Source organism: Dermacentor albipictus, unplaced genomic scaffold, assembly GCF_038994185.2.
Source record: "Dermacentor albipictus isolate Rhodes 1998 colony unplaced genomic scaffold, USDA_Dalb.pri_finalv2 scaffold_15, whole genome shotgun sequence".
In the NCBI taxonomy this organism is placed as follows: domain Eukaryota; kingdom Metazoa; phylum Arthropoda; class Arachnida; order Ixodida; family Ixodidae; genus Dermacentor; species Dermacentor albipictus.
This window is the reverse complement of record NW_027225569.1, coordinates 10,372,299-10,388,329: the sequence shown is the minus strand read 5'-3', so window position 1 is coordinate 10,388,329 and position 16,031 is coordinate 10,372,299. Positions and strand designations below refer to the sequence as shown.

The 16,031-nt window shown below is 48.6% G+C and overlaps 1 protein-coding gene across 1 annotated transcript in view; it reads right to left on the bottom strand.

Moving 5' to 3' along the window:
• LOC135914138 (uncharacterized) overlaps positions 1-16,031 on the bottom strand; it is a 191,044-nt gene that overhangs the window by 112,384 nt on the left and 62,629 nt on the right. Inside the window, exon 4 of the mRNA XM_070528941.1 lies at positions 15,803-15,959. Coding sequence (XP_070385042.1) covers positions 15,803-15,959 — 157 coding nt within the window. The remainder of the gene's footprint in view (positions 1-15,802; positions 15,960-16,031) is intronic.

Below are 16,031 nucleotides of genomic sequence, written 5' to 3'. Positions count from 1 at the left end.
TGCCGACATATTCCGCCGCTGACGGTGACGCTTCCAGATCCGTCTCGACAACAGAACGACACGCCGCCTCAACAACACTTCACGTGCGACATAGCAATAGCGGGAGAATGCAACGCAGACGTGATCCGATGCCACAACCTAACTGCAATGCAAGCCAAAGAACCACCGACCTCGACGTGCTTCTCGACGGCCACACAAGCATAATTATAGCCGCCGTTCTTGGTCCGTCCTTATCCGCAGAAAACAGCCCCCATCGCAAACCTTCCGCAGCCTGCCGACAAGAACGGTGTTGTATATCCTCCATTCTGGAGCCAAAGCCCTCCTCCTCCACCCCCCCCCACGCTGGGGGCCGCCGACGATGTGGCAAGGAGGACTCCCCCCTAGAGGCGCCTGACACTTCATACCCCTCCAACTGCGTGCCTTACTGACGGGCTCGATCCACGAACAGCGACCGGCGGTGCGGTGGTGCCTTCCAAGTGTGGAGCGGGTTCTTGCACTTGCGGGGTGCCAGAACGCCTGTTTGGCATGGTGTATTATGAATTTCCCCTTCTCTCTACTCTCTCGCCTTTCCCATACCTTCTAGTCTAAAATATAGGAGTGTTCTTGAAGCGCTCGGAGCGAACTGACGTCTGTCATTTTTCCAGAAGTTAAAAGTTCTCCGTCTCTTATTCCACAACATTTTGCTGCCGAAACCAGGCAATAGAGACGTCAAAAGATGGGTATCAACAGAATCAAGTGAAGAAGGGCCGTGGTGCGAAGATGTACAACCAAGCTGTTCAACGAAGTATACACCATGGGCGACAGTGCATTAACCGGTAGCTGGAAGAAAAGATAAATCTTTTTTCTCTTAAAGAAGACTCACTAACAGAGCTAGATCGGGTGATCGAAAAAGGCGTTGAAGGTGAAGCTTTCGAAAAGGAAGTTGCAGGCTGCGAAATGTACAGAGAAAAGATAAGCGTGGCGAAAACAAAGGTACAACGCATGCTACGCGACTTTAGCTGCACAAATGGTTCATCATATCGCACACTTAACTCCTCAAATCGAAGAGAATCTATCGCAAACGATTCGCAAGCACGCCCCACCGTAAAGCTGCCAAAGCTCAAAATCAACAAATTCAACGGAGAGCTTGGAGAGTGGCAAGGGTTCTGGAGACAGTTTGAGTCGACTATCAACGCTAACCAGAACCTCTCCAACGTAGACTAATTCAGGTACCGTAACAGCCACTTGACAGGAAAGGTTGGCGGCTGTGGTAACAGAACTTGACTTGTCGGAAGGCAACTACGATGTTGCTCTCTCACTATTAAAGGCGAGGTTCGACAGAAAGGAAATAATTATAGAAGACCACATCTTACGGCTACTTAACATCAAGCCATTGCGTGACAACTGCGCAGCCTCGTCGACGAAGTAGACACAGGTGCACGCAGCCTCACTTCATCAGGCGTGAGTGTTGGCACTTATGGAACTTTCTTACTGACCCTAATAAACAGAGCGGTGCCTGCCGACCTTCGTCTGGAATACCAACGAACAAATGAGGCTACGAACAAGGGAAGGGAGCTGGAAGAGCTTTCGCATTTTTTTGAAAAAAGAGGTTGCTACGTGGGAGATCATACAGCGGGCCGAAGCTCCGAGAAACAATAGTGCCGAATCGGTAAAGGAAAGGTGCAACAGCAACATTAAAATGGCGACCATACCTACTGCAGTGGCACTGCACACCACGATCAAGGACAGCACAGGATGTCTATTTTTTAATTCGAACGGCAATGAGACCGGCAACCGCAACGCAAAGATGTCTTTGGTGGATAACTGAGAGGTGCTGAAGCGTGACAATCGGTATTTCCGGTGCACAACAAGGGGGCACGCGGCAAGTGATTGCCGTAAAGCTAAGTGGCTCAGGTGTGCGCATTGCAAGAGCAGACACTGGTCACCGGTGATTGAGCAAGCCATGGTGTTGCAGTCCTCATTAAGCACGGGAGATAACTTGATGTGCACTAGACAGGAGCAGTTTCTCCTTCCGACAGCGCGTGCTTGGACAGAGAGTCCACATGAACGTACACTTGTCAGGCTTCTCGATGGTGGCAGTCAGCGAAGCGTCATCCTTTGCAACGCATCCGAAAAGCTGCAGTTAAAGGTGCTGGCGGAAGAGGAGCTTGAAATATTTGTCTTTGGTGAGAAATCAGCCATAACACAAGCACAAAACGCGTCGAGTGGAGCTGTGGCTTCGAAAATAGTACGAAGGAAAAGGGATGCGAGTCGGAGCGCTGGAAGTTCTTTGCATCTGCGCAGATATCATGGCTACTCCATCAAATTGTGTTCTACTTCAGCTCTCAAGATTTCACTTTCTAGTCGCAGACTCCTCGCAGGGCTGCGAAATTGATAATATTGACCTTTTGATACGCGCTGATCATTACTGGGAAATTGTCACGGTATCCACTAAGCGTCTCGGCTCCAAATTGATGGCAGTGGAGACTGTATTCCGATGGACAGTCCAGGGCCAGGTCCGCACAAGGAAGTCAACAGGAGTCTACTCTTCGGCTGCTGGCGTGATGCGGTTAGGAGTGAGTGAACAAATTTACAAGGAAATATCAGCACAGCTAAAGTCTTTCTGGGAGCTCGAGGACATCGGTATCAAGGAACATGAGCCAGTTCTTCACGAGGACGCGTCCTTCAGCACTGTAAAGAAACCGTCAACTCTGAGAATGGTTGGTATAAGGTGTCGTTCCCTTCGATTTCGATGCCTTATGAGCTTGGCGACAACTACGAGTGCGCCGCAAGGACTCTTAAGGCAAAGACGACGCGCCTCTTGAAAGGAGATTCGTTGATTTGCGAATACGACACCTGCATAAGAGACTACATAGAAAAGGACTATGCAAAGCCAGCCAGCAAGGATTACGGCACGTCGGAAGGTCCGGTATACTATATGCTACATCAAGCAATTGGTCACGAAAGCGAGACGACAAAACTGAGGGTAGTATTTGATGCATCACCAAGTGCTAAAAATCGGCTCTCAATGAACAATGTTTTGGAAAGTGGCCCAAACCTAAACTCAGAGCTCATTGATCTGTTGTATAATTTCCGCACTTACAACATCGCCATCGTTGCGGATATCGAAAAGGCCTATCTCCAAATATCGCTATCAAAGGGCGATCGTAACGCTGTGCAGTTCCTCTTCTAACCTATAACGCCAACAAAAGGGGATGAAATTCCAGCTGTGGTGACCTATTGGATGACGTGCGTGCCGTTCGGTGCCACGTCGAGCCCATTTCTCTTGGCTGCAACGTTGCAACATCATCTTGAAGGCCTGCCGGAACAGTATGTTCAGACTGTGGGTATCCTGCGCAAGCAACTTTACGTAGACGACCTTGTAACTGAGGTTGACACGCTTGACAAGGGTAAAATCTTGTGCAAGGAATCAAAACATATATTGTCTCGAGCATGGATGCAGCTACACAAGTGGATGTCGAACGACCGCGACCTCGTCAACTTCTTAGAGAATGGCAATGTGGCAAGAACGAACGCTGATGCTGGACGTGCTGCAGCTACAAAGGCATTGGGAGTAGGCTGGAATGCTCAGACTGACCACTTTGAATACAACCTAATTTGACTCGGCGACTTTCTCTCCACAAGAGCCGACAACAGATTTGTGCTGCAAGTCGCGGCAAGAATTTTCGACCCTTTTTGCATTTATTGCTCCCACAGCATTGTGCATAAATATAATGTTTGAGCAGTTGTGAGAGTTGGGAATTGTTTGAGATGATCCCTTGCCTGAAGTATACCCGCCGCGGTTGCTCAATGGCAATGGTGTTGGGCTGCTGAGCACAAGGTCGCGGGATCGAATCCCGGGGAAGGCGGCTGCATTTCGATGGGGGCCCAATGCGAAAACACCCGTGTACTTCGATTTAGGTGCACGTTAAAGAACCCCAGCTGGTCGAAATTTCCGGAGTCCTCCACTACGGCGTGGCTCATAATCAGAAAGTGGTTTTGGCACGTAAAACCCCACAATTAAATTAAAATTGCCTGAAATATTGCAACCTGAGTGGGACTGCTGGTGTAGGGAGCTTCCATGCATTGAAGGAGTGTCTATACCAAGACTGATAGGGCAGACTTTAGAAACGATGATACGGGGAAAGTGGTGCGTTTTTTCTGTGACGCAAGCCCAAAGGCCTATGGTGCTGTCGCAAATATCGTGACCAAGTCTCCGTTCGTAGTAATAAATGTCAGCTTGGTCATGGCCAAATCAAGAGTGGCCCCTTTGAAACGCCTCTTGCTACCCCGATTGGAGCTTCTGGGAGCCCTTGTTTGCGCGCGACTATGCCACTACGTTGCCAAGGCCTTGGATCTGAAGAACGTTGCTACCTTCCTTTGGACTGACTCTACAGTAGCTATGCGTTGGATCAAGGGAAACGCTGCCAGATTGAAGCCCTTCGTGGCAAATGGAGCCTCAGAGTTGCAGGAGCTGACACATCCCAGGAATTGGAAACACTGCCCAGGTTCAGGCAACCCCGCTGACCTAATCACCCGCGGAATTTTCCCATCGGCGCTGCGGGAAAGCGAATTGTGGTGGAAAGGACCCCGTTGGCTTTAGGAGGATGACACGCGCTGGCCAACGATAAGTGAGCCGAGCTCGAAGGTTGGGGAGTGCCAAATGGAAGAGCGAAAGGTGACGATGATGCCCATAGAATCATCGTCATTCATGGCAATTTTCAATCTTGATAATTATAGTTCATTCAGCAAAGTCTTGCGAGTAACCGCGTGGGTCCGCCGCTTTGTCGGCAACTGCCACAACACAGAAGGAAAGACGATCGGCCCATTGCGAACTGAAGAAGTTATCGACGCCGGAAGATACTAGTTGGCTAAAGCTCAAGAAGAAGCATTGAGCGACGACATTTAAAACCTAAAGAATCGAAGATCGCTGCACAAGAGCTCTCCTGTTTTGCCTTTCAACCCTTACTTCGACAAAGAGGGTCTCATGCGAGTTGGTGGACGCTTGCGATTCAGTGATAATGACGACCAGACTAAGCACCCCATCGTTCTCCCTGGCAATCACCCTCTCACGTCACTGCTCATACGGAAGGAACACTTGAGAATGCTGCACACGGGCGTACGCGATACTCTAGCACAGCTGGGAGAATCGTGTAGGATTATCCGAGGACGTCAGGCCGTAAAAAACAAGCAGTGCCTCATCTGGCACAAAGTTGTGCTCCAGCTATGGAATTAGTAGCAAAACTTCATGCTGACAGTGTGGCAAAGGGAAACCCGTTCGACATTGTTGGCATAGATTTTGCAGGGCCCTTGATTTGTCAACAGTCACGCGACAGCAAAAAGTGCTACATCGCAATTTTCACCTCTTCTGTGATAAAAGCCGTCCACCTTCACCTCGTCAGCGACCTGTCGCCTACGGCCTTCCTCGTGGCCGTTACACGCTTTGTGCTACGCCGCGGAGTTTGCTCGACGGTGTATTCCGACAATGCGCTCACATTCAAGCGTGCAGCAGGGCATCTAAAGGCCATGTTCATGATCTTGCAAGTCGAGGAACAGTAGTTATACTTCGCCGGAAACCAGATCATATGGAAGTTTATTGTTGAACGGCCAGCTTTGTGGGGCGGATTCTGGGAGTGGATGGTGCGATCTGTGAAAGTAGCACTGAGAAAAGTGTTAGGTTTGAGCAACTCTAGTTTCGAAGAACTGACCACCGTACTTTATGAGGTGGAGGCCGTGATCAACTCACGCCCTTTGACTTTCATATATGATGATGCTCAAGAGCCAGAACCATTGTCACTGGCGCACTTCCTTGTCGGAAGAAAGTTGACAACGCTTTCTGCACACCTCCTGCCGGACGAAATTCCTGGTGGTGGCATGCATCTCTCACGACACTGGAAGTACCGGACTGCCATGGCCGATGGTTTCTGGAGACGGTGGCGGAGAGAGTACTTATTGGAGCTCAGATCGGCAGATACGTGCCGACCAACGACATCGAGTAAACTGAAGAAAGGCGCGTTGGTGCTCCTGAGAGAAGACCGTTTGAAGCCACATGTGGAAGACCGCCAGAATTAAGGAAACATTTAAGGTTAAAGAAGGCAGGGTGCGGTCCGGCAAGCAGCTATTAAGGGGGGGAAACGGGATGAAGCGAACAATAGAGCTGCTTTATCTCTTGGAGATTGTGGAGCATTGAGCTCAATAATAGTCCGCTCATCCGGGGGACGTTGTTGTATATCCTCCATTCTGTAGCCAAAGCTCCCCTCCCCTCTCTGCGCTGGGGCCGCTGACGATGTGACAAGGAGGACAAACCCCAGAGGCGCTGGACACTTGACACCCCTCAAAACTGCGTGCCTTACTGGGGGGGGTGCAATCTACGAACAGCGACCGGCGGTGCGGTGGTGCCGTCCAAGTGTGGAGCGGGTTCTTGCACGTGCGGGGTACACGAATGCCTGTTTGGCACGGTGTATCATAATACACCGTGCCAAACAGGCATTCGTCGGGCACTCGCCACACAGGCACTCGCCACTTCTCTCTGCTCTCTCGCCTTTCCCATACCTTCTAGTCTAAAATATAGGAGTCTTCTTGATGTGCTCGAAGAGAACGGACGCCTGTCATTTTTTCATTCTCCGTATCTTATTCTACAACAAAACGAGTGCGAAGATTTCTTGGCATCTGTGTCTAATACAAGCGCTTTTTTCAAGAGCTTCTCCCACATCGCTCAGGCATTCACCCATCTCATAAAATGTGTCATCGAGTACAAACGCAAATGTGGCACGTCGCAGAATTTAAAGAACTGAAATGACGCCTGCTGTCGACAATGTTGCTTGCACATTTTCGCGAAGATGCCCATAGCCAAATCCATGCCGACGCAACTAGCCTACGGCTTAGCGCAGTGCAAGTTTAGAGAAGAGACGGAGTAGGAATGTTTGTTGCTTTCGCTGATTGCTCGCTGACGAAGGCAGAATACAATATTTTGTGAAGGAAAAATAGTGCATTGCCATTATTTGAGCAAAGGCAAAATTTTATCCTTACCTGTACGGCACACCCTTAAAAGTAGCGAGCGACCACAACTCCTTGTACTCACTAGGAAACCTAAACACTTACCGCCGTCTAGCTAGGTGGAGCCTCAGACTGCAGTAATTCGAAGTCACTGATCTACAAGGTCTGATAGAAACATCTTGATTGCGACTGCCCCTTCCGCGCACCTATTTAGCCACCACCTTAAGAAGACTTACAGAATTACTCTTGAGTCCTTCATAAGAAAAATAAGTGCCAAAGAGTTCACCGAACAACAGGAAGCAGACCCTGAACTACGAAGCCTTGTGGAGTTTCTGGAAGGGAAGGCTGACCTCGTCTGGAGGGTAACAAAACGGCAGAACAACGTGTGCGAAAAGAAACACTTTTCGCCAATTCGTGCAACCAACATTCTCATTGCGCCTTCAGCATGGCTGGGTTCCACGCGCCCTTCACCTTGTCCCAATGACAGGGCGCTTTGGGTTCTCCCGTAAGCTCAATAGGATCCAGATAAAGTATTTCTGGCCGTGCCTGAACGCCAGCGTCGCCCATTACGTAGGGACTTAGCGATGCTGCCAGCGACGCAAGACACCAACAACAAGGCCAGCAGGATTGTTACAAGCGATCTAACTTCTCAGCCGACCGTTTCAGCGGAACTTGATGAACTCATTGGGGCCGTGTTCGCTGTCAACATCTGTGAATAAGCCAATCGTCACGGCTACCGACTACCTTAGCCGCTGCGTGAGAACGAAGGTCATGCCCAAGGGTGGTGCGGCCAAAGTGGCAATATTATTCGTGGAGAACATCCTTGAACGCCATGGCGCCCCGCGAGTCCTCATCAACCATAGAGGAGTGGCTTTTACGGCGGAGCTTACCGAAACTTTCCTGAATTACGGTCAGACAAATCACTCTTGGATAACCGCCTACCAACAGCAAACGACTGGCCTCACGGAACGCCTAAGCAAGTCACTGGAGACATCATAACAATATACATCGACGTCGAACACGAAACGTGGGATGCCATCTTTTGATACGTAACTTTTCCTTTACAGCTTGGCAGTTCAATACAACGCAGATCACACCGTTCAAGCTGGTCTACGGAGGGAACACGACGACCACTCTCCACATCATGCTACCACACCTCAGCGCGATAAGAATCCTGGCATCACCACTGGTCTACAGGGTGCCGAAGAAGCCCGGCAGTTCGCACGCCTGCGCATCAGGAAGCAGCGAGGGACAGACAGCCGAGATTACACTCTTCGACGACGCAAAGTGGAGTACCAGGCCGGCAACCGTGTTTGCGTTTCAACCCCAATATGGCGACGTGCTCTCAGTGAAAAGCGACTTAGCCATTATTTCCGATCATACAAGGTTCATTGTCGTATTGGTGCACTGGCCTATGAGGTCGAGCCAGATGCATTCAGGCAATAACAGCGGCGCCGTGGACGTCCTGATAACGTGACGCACCTAACGGTCTCCGCATACGTTTTCCGCTAAGATGATTGTTCCGCAAAGTGCCGCGGCAACGGCAGCTTGCCACGTTGAAAGTGACGTCACTAGCCTTTCATATATGGAAGAACCAGCCTAGCAACCGATATTATTGTTGTAACAGTACCACTATGGGTAGGCGACGCATGCTTAGCACTGCCGAGCAAGGTGAATAAAGTGTTGTAGCTAAACCGTCGCATGCAAGCATCTGCTTTCTGCGCACGATAGGCTACGTAGGCAAGGTGCACATCCGCCGAGTTCGGGAAGGCTTTCATAAAGTGAATGCAAGATGAGAGTGTCCGCACCATAGTGCTCGAGACATTGCGAAACCCAAAAACAGGACTGTTTCCTCTCGTTTTACAGGAACCACTTTGGACTTGCATGCTACAGCGACCCCAATAAACCAACCACGCGGCATAAGTGGAGCCTGAATTTGGTGTTGCCCGCGAATGCAGCCGAAGTGGTCGCGGAACCTGTAACAGTGTACCACAGCCACCAAAAAGTGATTGCCACTTTTATTACTTCAAAGCAATAAAGCATTGCATTCCCCTCTCAGCAGTTGTATCGGTGGTTTTCAAAGGCTTTTGTGGACATCCACTCTGTCATTCATTTTATTTGTTTACTACGTCTGTTCAGCTTTTCTTTCTTGTGTTATGTTCGTACCATTAGGATGATGTTTTTAAGAGCGGGGCGTTTACAGGCGTATTTGTTCATACTCTTTCCAGTTACTGCTATTTCCCCTGCTAGCAACTGTTAAAATTAATGCTCGGCACAAGGCGTGCTTCAATGTAAGCTATGTTGCAATGTTATGTTATGCATGTGAACCCATGTTATGTTATGGTGAAAGTAACCCTCTCTCTTTTTGTCACCGATTCTATCTGCTGTCTACGCTGTCTCCGAACCCCGTGTAAAGAGGCTGTGGAATGCGAGTGGTGTTGTAAATTAAAAAAAGGCACGCGATCTCAAGCGATTGCGCTGGAAGCTTTGACGTATCGTTTACAAATAGCCGATGCGCTTTACCCAGAAACCGGATTTCGGCGATCAACGCATGTACGCGACACTATCGTTTCGTCGAAGTGCAACTTATTTTCGTGGGCACACGTTCGCCCCATAAAGAGTAGGCGTTGTTACTCGCCGTGATACCGGGATTGAATTCTTGACCGTAAAACCAACGTGACAATATAATTGGCGTTCGTTTTTGCTTTTGCTGTATGCTACATTCTGCTCATTGTATTATCTATTACCGCGTAAGCGGAGTTACAGCGAAGCTGTGAATGGCTAGGGCTCCATGTATTTTTCGTGTTTGTGTGTGTGAGAGAGAGAGAGAGAACAACTTTAGTAAATATGCCTGCAGAGTCGGTTAGGCTCCCTCCACGCAGGGAGAACAAGCTTTTACTGCGACGCGGCCACTACGTCAGTCTCGTGCATTGTGCTCCTCGAGGTCTTGGTTCCTCGCTGCTTCCGCGGATCCAAGAAGGCCGCCACCCCTTTCCTGGGGTTGCTGCCCCCCTTCTCCTCGGTTTCGCGAGGTCGCTGCCTCTCTAGGGCTGCCGAGACCTGCTGGACGGCCTTTAGTTGTGTATCTTGGTCATAGCTCCTCGTTGCAGCCTCTAGCTGCGGCGGGATCGTCGTCTTCTCACTGGCTTCTCGTGGATTTATACTACATATCGTGTTTGTGCTTCAACAATAAGATAGTTGGGCTTGGGCTGATCCCGGAGATCGTGCAATGCCGGGCCGACCCGCGGTGGCGGTGAAGCAGGCTTCAAGCACTCCGCCCCTGATAGTAATAATGATAAATTATAGTAAATTAAATGAGAAGACAAAAATTGGAGGACGCTTAAGCTTCGCCTTCAAGAATGGAACGCAATAGCGATATCGCACCCCGTCCGCACCGCCCACGCATTTGCTCGGCATGCTCTTGAGTCACACAAAGACGAAACGTGCGCCTGAGCTAGCGGAACGAACCAAAGTACTAGGTGTGTCGGAGGGAGAAACGATCTGCGCGAGCCAAACGTCGTGATCGGGACGGACAGCCGGTCCACGACGTGCCATGAAATGCAGAGGCAATCATGGAACTGACGCCACGATGTGATCGTTGAAGCCGGTGAGTGGCGCACCACCTGTCGGGGCAGCGCCGTACATTGCGAGGAGGGGGTCTTCTGTGTTTTCCGCAAGATGGCTCTGCGTGCGCGCCAAGCTTAGAAGAAATGTAGTGGAAGCGTACTTCGCTACGCGGTGAACTGCGAGTTCTGTAAGTTACGCGCACATAACTACCGATATACACCTAAGTATAACATTCTACTGCACGTTTGAAAGACAACATCGCATTCACTAGAGGCGCTTTTGTCCCGATTTGAACCAGCGAACTCATAGCTAAGTGGAAATATCTTCAACTTCAGCCTCATCCATGAGGTGTTCAGATACTTCTTCTTCTCTTCTGGTTGGTCCTGTGACGACGGCGTATGTCTTGACGCACTGAGATCGTTCATGGCCGAAGCGGCGGCAGACCTCGCAGCGTGGAACTCGACAGTCCCGGCGAATATGACCGGTTGTATGGCACCGCAGGCAAAGAGGGGCGCGGCCCGGAATGACGGCAAGGACGAGCTCCCCTGCTATGCGTAGCTGGTGCGGAATATCATCGACTGTCGTACCTGCCTTAAGCTGCAGGGTCACCAACCGCGTCGTTGAGCCCTTGTCCAAAATCCCTTGAACACGCCACCGTTCTATCGCCGCGTCCGTAACCGTTCCGTATGTTCCGAAGTCGTCGCCTGCCACCACGTGTGCGGAGGCGTCTGCTACGACTGACGTCGACATGTCAGCAGCCACTAGCATGCCTGCGAAGCGGGCACAGGAGGAAACGATCGGCGTAACCGGGACCTCTGTAGCAACGACATGCAGCGAACCACCTACAAAGGCGGCTCAGCTGCGACGTACGCCTTTCAAGCCGAGGCCCAACGTCCAGGTCGAGCGGAGACCCGAGACGGTGCCGCCCCCGTAGCGGCTTCGTTTCGGGTAGTGCGACCTGGATATGGCCACTAGGTGTGATACCGCCAGCTTGACTGGCGGAGCCATGTACTACAGAATAGAGGACACCACTTTATGCATCGTGCATGGGTCGCTAAAGGTAAGTGCTATGCGGCCTGATTGTTCTTGCTCATAATGGAGGCTGCAATTAACACCGCGAATCGTATTGCCACGCTAAATGTCCGAGGACTAAGCACGAGGCGGCGGCAATATCAATTGAGTCGTATCTTTCTGGAAAACGATCTCGACATAACCGCAGTTCAGGAAACCAAGATAGCGAGTCAAGAGCAAACGGATCGCATGGTGCAACCATTCGTTCCCCGCTACAATGTATGCGTCTGTCATGCGGCCGGCACATCGGGGGGCTGCGCTATTTTTTTGCGCAATAGCCTAAATATAAGTGTAGAAGCAGTCACAGTGTGTGAAACGGGACGCCTGGTTGTTGTAGATTTTACCTTGAATGAAGTTTTCTGGCGAGTTATCTGCATTTATGCCCCTAATAGAGAGAGCGAGAAACAGTCTTTTTTTGAACGAGTTGAGGATTATTTAAAGAACGATAAGCTTTTGGTTTTACTTGGCGATTTAAACTGTGTTTGTTTTCCGGAGGATCGCGTGAAAAAACTGCCGCTGAATGATCGTAGTGCACTGCTATTGAACAATCTTGTCAGTGAATACAACCTGGAAGACGTCGGCTATGTGTTGTACGATCACAGTGTTCCGCGTTTTACTCATTTTCAAGGACTTAGCCATGCTCGGCTAGATAGAGCTTATGTGTCACTGGAACTGGTGCCGTTATGTAAAACGTACGAGAACAAGCAAGTCTCTTTTAGTGACCACAGTTTGGTTGCCTTCACAATAGGAACAAACGAACGAAAAACAAACTTCTCGTGGGATTTGTGGAAATTTAACGATAAGCTACTCAACGATGACTGTTTCGTAAATGACATTAAAGAAAAACATGGACAATTGATTGTAGCTGAAGAGAAATATGTAGTCGCCATGTGGGAAGATTTTAAAAATGAATTGAAGATGAGTGCTTAGAAAGGGCAACTAAACTGAAACAAGAAGAAAAACGGAAAGAAAAAGCCCTGAGGAGTAAACTCAACTTTCTACTTAATGTAGAAAGCACAGAACCTGGCCAAGTCATGAAGGAAATAAAGAAAGTTAAAAGCCAGTTAGAAATCATCGACACAGAGAAGTACCATGGTGCCATGATAAGATCCCGTGCAGAAAGATTGTGGCAAGGGGAAACACCGAATAAACGTGCGCTAAGTGACGAGAAAGCTTACGCTTGCCGCAGTGATATAAAACAGATAAGCTACAATGACGAAGTAACGTGTGACCGCAGGACCATTGAACGCGCCTTTGTTGAACACTATGGAGACTTGTTTGGTGAAAGAAAAACTGATCTGGGTGGCTTCATAAGCCACTTCCTACACTTTATGCCACGATTGGAAGAAAACGTTAAGCAAGGCCTCGAAGCGTCTATAACTGTGCGTGAAGTTGAAGCTGCTATAGAAGAACTAGGCTCAGGAAAGGCACCTGGGCTGGATGGATTAAGCGCAGCTTTCTACAAAACATTTAAAGCAGAAATAGCACTAATTATGAAGAAATGTTTAGTGCAGTCCTACAAAAACAACCGAATACCCGCGTCATTCCGAACAGCTCAGGTGGTCCTGATACCAAAATCTGATGATCCTGTAAAGCGCTTGTCTGTTGCATCGTACCGCCCCATTAGCCTTGCGAACACTGACTATAAAATTTTTATGAAAATACTGGCGAAAAGGTTACAGAGCGTTATAAAACTTTTAGTTGGAACCCACCAAACGTGTGGGATTAAAGGCGCACAATAACTACCAATGTAGACGTCACCAGGAGCATTCTAGAATGCGTCGATGCTTTCGAGGGTAAAGTTGCAATGTTGCAGCTAGACCTGGAGAAGGCACTTGACCGTGTGGCTCATGATATTCTCTTCGAGATTTTAGAATACACCAACATAGGATCAGTGATTATAGATGGCTTAAAAATGGTGTACACAGACTGCAGCACACGGTTGATTATTAACAAGAGTCTCACGAGAAGTGTCAATGTCTGCTCATCTCTGAAACAGGGGTGCCCAATTTCGTCATTGCTTTTCGCAATATACCTGGAGCCTTTTTGCTTAGCCATTAAAGAGAACGAGAAAATAAGAGGTTAGAAATTACAGCAAAGTGAGGTGAAAGGGCTCTCCTACGCAGACGATCTAGCAGTGTTTTGCGATGACTATGACAGTGTCAGCGAAGTGGTAACTCTGGCGAAAACTTATTGTGAAAAAACAGGTAGTGCCATAAACTGGGATAAGTGCATCGGGTTTTGGCATGGCGCGTGGCAAAGCAAACCACGCAGTTTCGCAAACATACAGTGGGTGACCATGCCTGTGAACTATCTTGGCGTGCCACTTGAACATTACAAAGACAGTAAACAGTTCTGGGAACAGGAAACACAGACGGCGAAGGAAAAAGCGCTGGCATGGCAAGGGCGCAATCTCTCAATGCTCTCGTGCTCCACTGCGTGCAACATTTTTCTGGTTGCAAAAATATGGTACATACTACAAGCGCTATTCATGTCGCGAGTGAATGTACAGAAACTGCATCGAGTGTTCGCTGTGTTCATTTGGAACTCAACTTGGGAACGCTGCAGCCGCTCTAATCTGTTCAGATCAGTTCGCAGCGGTGGTCTTGGACTGTCACACCTATTTGTGCGCCAGATTGTATCGCGGTTTATGTTCTTGCGGAACCACAGTGATCCATTTTTGCGCACCATGACACAAGTGCGATTAGGTAATCTGTTACCCGACTTCCTTGTTTCGTGTTCGAATGTTAAATCCCCTCCAGTGAAAGGTTTCCTTCAGGAAGTAGTGTTATCTTTCCGTATGCTTAGTGTTCGATTCTCGCTAGAATATTTAGGTTCCGTCAAAAGAAAGAAATTGTACCATGATATGATAGACTCATTAATGCCAGTTCCAATGTATAGGTTAGCATACCATGGAGGTTCAGGCGATGATGTCCTCAAAAGGGTAAAAAGAATGCCTGTGACACCATCGGTAAAATCATTCTTCTTCAAACTCCACACAAACACCTTGCCTGTAACGACTTGGCTGGCCGACAAGGGAATATATGTGCCGTGGACCACCGATTGTATAATGTGTGAAAAACCAGAGACTGTCGATCACGTCTTCATTGATTGTTGGGATCCCTTTTTCATTGGGACATCTTACAACGAACATTAAAGAAAGCATTACCAATAACCCCACGTGGTATCGGATACTTAGACACAGGCAATAACGATATTCCATATGACCTTATTATGCTGCTGAGCCTCCATAGTATATGGTCCACAAGAATGTCGGTATGTCATGCTGATGTGAATGCCCATTCTGTGCGAGAAAACTTTATTGAAAGTGTCGTCTACATGCGTGAAGTGTACAAAAGCCCAGAAAGAACCGCCCGATTGGTTGCCGCTGTTCGATGAGTTGGCTAAATTCAAGCGATTTTAGTTTCAGAGAGTCAGCATAAGCTAAGCTGATTCTCTTTTTAACAATGTATTCGCATGGCATTTCTGTAACGAGGAAATAAAGAAAAAAAAAGACTCGTGGCTGAGTGGTAACGTCTCCGTCTCACACTCCGGAGACTCTGGTTCGATTCCCACCCAGCCCATCTTGCAAGTTGTTTTCATTTATAAATTGCCTTCCGCCATTTTTTTTTTCACGGGCAACGCCACCGACGCCGACTTTTCTGCGGCACGAGTTCCTTAACGCAGTCGCGTTAAAAAGCATTACTTCAAGCCGGCTGGTATATTGGAATTCTTTGTGAACAGCACGTGGACTTACGAGCAGGAGGCGTTGCAATTTAGGCAACCGAAAAAATGTCTATACACCCATGCACACTTGTATCGCAAGACGACAATGCTACTGAGTTTCCAGCATTACCTTCCGAACGATCAAAAGCGGCTTGAGTCGGTCTAGTGCATATCGGCGACCACGCGCAATTAGGTATTTCAGTGTCATATACTCGCAAATCTGTGTGTGATTTTTCATGGTTCCTGTAGCATTCACCAGCTGCTGTTTCTGCAGTAACTCACTTTCGTTCAAAATCAAGATAGCTGAAATTTTCAATGTTCAATTTCGGGAACCTCTTAAATATATTATACTACCTCTAAATTCATTAGGAAACAGATAAAACGATTCATCATTCTTCAGAATTCTTTGCTCAAAGCCAAAGTAGGCATGCACATTGAAAGTGGTATGAGGCCTTCCGCTTACTCTTAGTGCCAACAGTGCACCCTTCACGACTTCCGGAGCAGAGAACTCGCGGTACAAGTTCAGGAATCCGAAGTGATGGATCTTGCGAACCCAAAAATCATCGATTGCTTCGTAGAACTCCTGTGTCATGAAAAAGTCTGGCGTTGAGTACGTCCTCCTGAGAAAACAAATATAAGAGCGGCAGGGCTTTTTCGTGATTCTGGCGAAATTGGGCCAAACAAAAAAAAAA